At 33.7% G+C, this 7,248-nt stretch overlaps 1 protein-coding gene across 1 annotated transcript; it reads left to right on the top strand.

Annotated features, from left to right (window-relative positions):
* Positions 1-1,178: 1,178 nt before the first annotated feature.
* LOC140451530 (protein IMPACT-like) lies at positions 1,179-3,902 on the top strand. Its single transcript, XM_072545388.1, has 5 exons — positions 1,179-1,560; positions 2,245-2,481; positions 2,534-2,633; positions 2,851-2,948; positions 3,783-3,902. Exons 1-5 carry the CDS (start codon positions 1,319-1,321, stop codon positions 3,874-3,876), a joined length of 771 nt encoding a protein of 256 aa, XP_072401489.1. The 5' UTR covers positions 1,179-1,318; the 3' UTR covers positions 3,877-3,902.
* The last annotated feature ends 3,346 nt before the right edge of the window (positions 3,903-7,248 follow it).

Genomic DNA, 7,248 nt, shown 5'->3' with positions numbered 1-7,248 from the left:
TACGCCCAGTCCTAACATTTGGTTCAGAGACCTGAACTCAACAAAACAAAAGACTAACAAAAAGTAATGAAAACATGTTAGGATGTTTCGAAAGAAAAGTGCTAAGGCGAATCTATGGAGCAGTGAGCGACAATGGAGTATAGAGAAGATGATACAACCTTTTAGAATATACCAGAAACCAGATATCGTAAAACATATAAGATAGGATATCTGAGGTGGATAGGGTATGTAATGCGGAACAAAATGACCTAGCTAGAAAAACGCTCCTTGATAAACCCATTGGTCAGAGAAGAAGAGAAAGGCCCAAAACAAGGTTCCTTAATAACGTCGATGAAGACATGAGAAATATGGAAATACATGCTTGCTGTAGGAGGGCAATGGCTAGAGACGACTGGAGAGAAGTGGATGGGTCGACTGCGCGGGTCCTAGAGCTGCTAGGATCCACACAGGGTTGTAAAGCCAGAACGATGTGATGATGATCAGACAAGTAGTTACATACGCAGCTGAGACAATGTGCCTCACATTCATGAAGAAAGATTAAGAATGTTCGAAAGGAAAATTCTCAGAGGAATTATGAGCCCGATAAGAATGGAAAACGGAGAATTGAGAAGAAGAATGAATCTCGAAATAAAAGACATTATGAAGGGAGAATATATAGTTAGATTTATTAAAGCGCAACGAATGAGATAGCTGAGAAAGATAGAGAGAAGGAAAAGCGACTTTTGATTAAGAAGGTCACCAGACGGAAGCCAGAAACTGAAAGACCAAACGGAAGACCTAGATAGAGATGAGAGGACCAGGTCATGAGTGATATCGAAATTCTCGAAGTGAGAAACTGGAGGGACCTACGTACAGATCGAAATAAGGGAAAGAAAATTGTAAAGACAGCCAAGTCATGTAACAAACTTTGATAATACACAAGAATAATGTATAGCATAAATCAAGAAAAACAAAACCTGATCAACGAATCTTTAGTTGCAAGAAAAAAATTGAAAGCTGAAATTAAAGATCCCTAATTCACATCATGATGATTTCCTTGATCTCCACAGTACCAATAAACGAAGTTAAATTGAATGACTATGGGGCTGTGTAATCTACAAAAAAAAAAGATGTATTGGCCTTTCGTATACCCGCCTATGATGCATCCTCTTTAATTAATCTTGAAAGTGACATTTGGATGACATTTGTTTAATTGCAACATAACCTATATTTCCATAAGGAAAACAATATATTTTTTGTAAGTTTTAATACAAAACAAATTTAGTGCAATATTAATTTTGATTCTTCATAAAATTTACAATTTTCCATTTGTTTTAAAATGGATAACGTATCACAACAATTAGACGAAATCGAAGCTCTTAAATCCATATTTGGAGAGGAATGGCAAGTAGATTCTGGTACTGCAACATATAGCATTGATATTAGTAAAGAAGTAAAATTGTTTATTACTTTAGTACCTGAGTATCCATCGAGTTCATTGCCACGATATGAATTGCTGGCGCCGAATCTTCATTTTTCCCAAAAGAAAAATATAGAACAAAGATTTCAAAATTTATATGAGTAAGTTTTTAAAATGAACTACAGTTAACAATTTTAATAAACATCCTTTATTGGTTAAATGAGTTACTATGCACTCATTACATTGTTTTACAATTTGAAAAGTTAGATTATACTACCAGCAGTAATATGTGATATAGCTTGTAGTTGTTATTCTGAAGCAGAGTATTGGAGGCATATTTATATCAAAAGAGACAGTCAATTTAGAAAAGTCCCGCTTCATTGGTCTGTTCTTGGTGAAGTATCTTTCGTACTGAATCATACTGTTCCCTATAATCAGTTCTGACAAAGATGTTTGATGGTTTCTTCAGCTTGAAATCCATTAGTCTTTCATAATATGTTTCAGGTAGTTTTTGGCTGCAATTATCTAATCCTGAATGACAAGCAGAAAACCCACTGTTTCAGAAACATCTTTCCTGATGTCAACCACTAGTTCTGGATATGGTTGTATGGGTATAACTTATGTACAGATTTTTTCATCCACATCTGTATTTTTTCTTCCCTCAGAGAGTAAAGTAGATGTTTCAACTTGCTTCTGAAATTTCTATGCTACCATGGTACTTAAAGATATCTCTCTGCCATGGCAATGTACTTCTTTCTATTGAACTGTGAGGATGATGTTTCTCTGCTTTTGTAAGCAGTTATTATTATTAAAAATATTATATATCAGTCACAATTTATTTGTAGAACGGAAGGTGGTGGTCCCCTTATTTACCAAATGATAATGATAGTTGAGGATGTAGTCAAGAAATCTCAATCAAATACAGAACGCAAACCTGTAGAAGAAGAACAAATAGACGAAGTAAAGGGAAGTAGTTCAAAATGTAGTAAAAATTTAAATGTAGTCCATGGTTCAACAATTTTAGATAGGAAGAGTGTATTTCAAGGTCATGTTTGTGAAGTAAAGAGTAAAGAAGAAGTAAAGTATGTGTCATTTGAAGTTTTATGATTTTTAATAATTTTTTACTCATTTTAGTGCATTTATGGAGTTGTTGCTTGAAAACAAGAAGATTGCTAATGCGACACATAATATCTCTGCATATAGGATTTTGTTGCCTAATAATGTTGTGCTACAGGTATTCATTTTTCTTGATATTTAATGCTGATTTAACTCTTAACCAGTTGCATCACAAAAAATCACATACATAGGTGCATTGGGTCAGATGACCCATGAAATTAGGTTGAAATTAGTCATATGATGATAAATACATTGTACTAGTATTAGTATTAGTACACATTCTAAATATTGCACATTGCATTTTGTTGTCAGTGTTGATAAAATCTGTATTTTAGGATTGTGATGATGACGGAGAAAACAAAGCCTCATCTAGAGTTTTAGAATTACTACAAACATTAAAACTTAATAATGTTATGGTTGTAATTTCAAGATGGTAAGTCAGTGTAATTTATTTTTAATGTATTCATAAACAGTTAACAGAAAGAGTTTGTATAAAAATACCCATTTTTGATTTGTAGAAAGCAGCTAAAGCAGCTTAATTTGTTTGATAGACCTCTAGAGTCATTTTGTATCTAAGAGCAACCAATATTTAGCTGTAGTTTACAGGAGTTTTATGTTAGTCCTATCTTCTTATGGTATTATGTTGATGCCAGATCAGAGGTTGTATGAATAGTAAAAACAATTCATACAACCAAAACAACAACATCAACTAAATGAGGTGATAAAAACTTTTGAAAAAGATTCATAAATTTTTAGAATATGACTGTTAATTGAAAGCAAAAAAACTAGGTAACAAGCATTTTAAAACAGCTCTACATTGCTTATGCAATGAAAACCTTTTAAATGTACGCAAACTAATGACCACATTTGCGTATGACACAAAATGGTACCAGTGGGTTTATCGTCCAACAAATATTGCTGTTCCTTGTTCTTCTATTTTCTTGCATCTTTGGTCAACCCAGTTGTTTCTTGCTTTGTATCAGGATATAAGTACCCAATGAATTTTTGGCTGCAGATTTTAGAGTCCCCCTTGCAGTCTGTTCACATGTTCATACTCAGCTATCACTGTGAGCGACCGGAGGTTACTATGTCCACCCCGGCATTGACTTTAATAATATCTGCTGTAGCTGCAGATGAAACGTCACAAAAAAGCAATTTTAGACAACGGCCTATAAACCTTGTAAACAATGTTCCTTTATATGATTTTTTAAGATTTTTAATTCAGGTATCTTATCTAATGACTGATACTGATAGTATTCTCTTTTAGGTATGGTGGTATTCAGCTGGGTCCAGATAGATTTAGGCATATTAACAATGCTGCTCGACAAGCACTAGTGGAAGCAGGGTTTGTAAAGTCATAGGATAAATAATAAATTTTTCGTACAAATGTTGTTTTTATCACCCAGCTTTTCTTAAAATGTATTGAATTAAACAAGGAGTAAATTAGTGTCAACTTTGCCTACTATTAAAATACTTTAAGAAGTTTATTAAATAAATGTTTAGTACCGCCGTTCTTTCTATTACTATGAAAAAACAAAAATAAATTCCCAAATCTCTGTATCTAGTAAGTTTAATTTTATTGCTGTGAGTGATAGCAATTCCAGAATTTTCTATGGCCATGATCATTGGCGTGTATTTTTCTGACAGTCCAACCAACAATAATTAACTGATTCACTTATTGCTCATAGAAGGAGTTTTCAAACTGCGTACTATATGAGTTGATAGTGGATGTGTTGTTTGCACAATGCCATGGTTGTCAATTGCTTAAAGTGCACTATACCAATAGAATATTTGTTTAAATATTTTGCATATGTTACCTTTTCGAAACAAATGTGTGTGAGTCCAAGAAAAAATGGAGCAATCGTTATTTTATTTCACTTTAATTCAAATATGAAAAAAAATAATTTTGAAAATACAACTAATAAACTATACACTAATTAGAAATCCTCTTCTGCTGGGTCAGCTTGCTCTGTTGTAGGCCATGTGACAATATGGGACCAATATTCCTTTTTTTTTTCTACTGGAATATACACCAACAGTTTCTTTAAGACTTCAATTTTTTATGATTAATAGGCAATTTGCCGGAATATGCAGGATATGAAACGCAGTAAGGAAGATTAACTCTGCTTTCTTGTATTTTGGCTAATCCAAAACACTCCTGGATTATTCCATCAATAAATGGAAGTGCAGTTACTTTGCCAGGAGTTTCCTTAGAATATCGAAACTCATAGAAATTGCTGACTTGAAAGGAAACTTTTTTATCAGTCACAATGTTCTTGCCATGGCTTGATATTGACCAAAACTTGCTTCTTATAGTGTTGTGGCCACCATTTTTTGAAGTCGACTACTTTCGTAACACCGACTTTGTGAACACTAATTTTTTTACTTTTTGAAGAAGTCTCAATGAGAGAGATATATATATATATATATATATATATATATATATATATATATATATATATATATATATATATATATATTCATCATGAGAGTATATTCTATCATGTCTCCGTAGTTTTCTTTTCACAATTCCAAAATCTCGATCACATTCATTAAAAGAATGTCCCCTCATTGGGAAGTAATGTGTGATATTTTGAAACCGACCACTTGATGTTAGCGTTAACAAAAATCGCACTACGGTGCACATCGCAAAAGATACAACTCAGTTACCGTTAAGGGTACATCAATGAAATTGACATTTGGACCTTTCAATGATTCTCCTTCTTGGTATGAATAAAAAAAGGCTTTGTTGTTCTTCATATCATGAATACAAAATTCATAAATCAATAGCTGCCTGTAGTAAAATACCTCTTGCACAGGAATATGGGGAAGGGGCAGATTCTGCATGTAGTCGATTTTTATTGCCATTACATCCTCTCTTTCTCTGCACATTCTGCTTATTTCATCTATTTTTGCTCAGCTACAGCAACCCTTTTAGCATTTTCATTTAAAAATAGATCTGCTATCTTTGTTTTTAAATTTTCACACAGTGAACACACATCCACCTGAGGTTGGCCAAACGGAAGATCGAAATTTTCTTTCATCAAAGAATCCCTACAATAGACACAAGAAAACTTAAAGAACCTAAAGTAAAAGAATGCCTCCAACACGAACTGCATGTGAACTGCAACAAATTGAACACAAACACCAATGATATTGACGAGTACTGGAATCGACTAAAAGATTGTCTACTGGAACCCTGTAAAGAAATACTAAAGACTTCCTCAAGGAGAAAAGAGGAATGGATGAATGACGAGATACTCAATATGATGGAACAACGGAGACAATTTAAAAACAAGGATAACAAATACAGAGAGATAAACCACGAGATTAGAAGGACGATAAAGCAGGATAAAAATACTTTGAAGAGCAATGCAAAGAGATCGAAGACCTTCAAAATAAATATGATCTGTTTAACCTACACAAGAAAGTCAAAGAACTGGCAGGACTAAGAAAACAAAATCCCACTTGTGCAATTCTGGATAGACACGGTACTACTATAACACATACGGACGAGAAAATACAAAGATGGGCAGAATATATCGATGAATTGTTCGATGATGAAAGAGGAGATCTGGAGCACATAGAACTTACGTCAGAAGAAATAGGTCCATATATTACAAAAGAAGAAATATTGCACGCATTAAAAACAATGAAGAGCGGGAAAAGCCCTGGACCTGATATGCTTCCTATAGAAATCCTAAAAATTCTAAATGAGAAGCACATTGATGTTTTAGTGACACTCTTGAACCAAATTTATAGTTCAGGCGTATTACCCAAAGAGTGGTTAACATCTATTTTTATTTGTCTCCCTAAAAAGAAAAACGCAAGAGAATACAGCGATTACCGCACCATTAGCTTAATGTCTCATACGCTAAAGTTACTACTTAAAGTCATCCATAACCGAATATATCACAAACTGGACATAGACGTTAATAATACACAATTTGGTTTTCGCAAAGGCCTAGGAACACGTGAAGCTCTTTTTTCACTTAATATACTAATACAAAGATGCCTGGACGTCAATCAAGATATATACGCATGTTTTATTGACTATAATAAAGCATTCGATAAAGTACGACATAAACATTTAATGAATGTCCTGAAATCAAAGAAGATTGACTACAACGACCTCAGGATCATATCAAATTTATACTATAAACAGCGAGCAAAAGTACGTGTTAACGAACAGCTGTCAGAAGAAATTGAAATTAGATGTGAAGTAAGACAGGGATGCGTATTGTCGCCAATTCTTTTCAATGCTTACTCCGAAGAGGTCCTGAAAAAAGCTCTTGAGGGTGAAACAGCTGGAATAAAGGTAAATGGAGTTCCCATTAACAACATTAGATATGCGGACGACACTGTGATCTTAGCCGAAAACATTGAAGATCTTCAGAGACTGGTGACCAGAATAGCAGAGTATGGAAAAGAGTATGGTCTAACAATGAATGTCAAGAAGACGAAATTTATGAGAATATCGAAAACTCAAAGAAATAACGAGAATCTTCTAATAAACGAAACCAACGTCGAACAAGTGGACAAATATGCATACCTGGGAACAATGATTAACTCCAAAAATGATTACAATCAGGAGATAAAAATAAGAATAGAAAAGGCTAGAGCAAATTTCAACAAAATGAGAAGAGTTCTATGTACCAGGGATTTAAAACTGGAACTAAGAGTTAGGTTGGCGAGGTGCTATGTTTTTTCGACTTTATTTTATGGAATGGAAT

Source organism: Diabrotica undecimpunctata, chromosome 9 (assembly GCF_040954645.1).
Source record: "Diabrotica undecimpunctata isolate CICGRU chromosome 9, icDiaUnde3, whole genome shotgun sequence".
NCBI lineage: Eukaryota > Metazoa > Arthropoda > Insecta > Coleoptera > Chrysomelidae > Diabrotica > Diabrotica undecimpunctata.
Note: the sequence above shows the minus strand (reverse complement) of the source record. Positions and strands in the feature narration are given on the sequence as shown.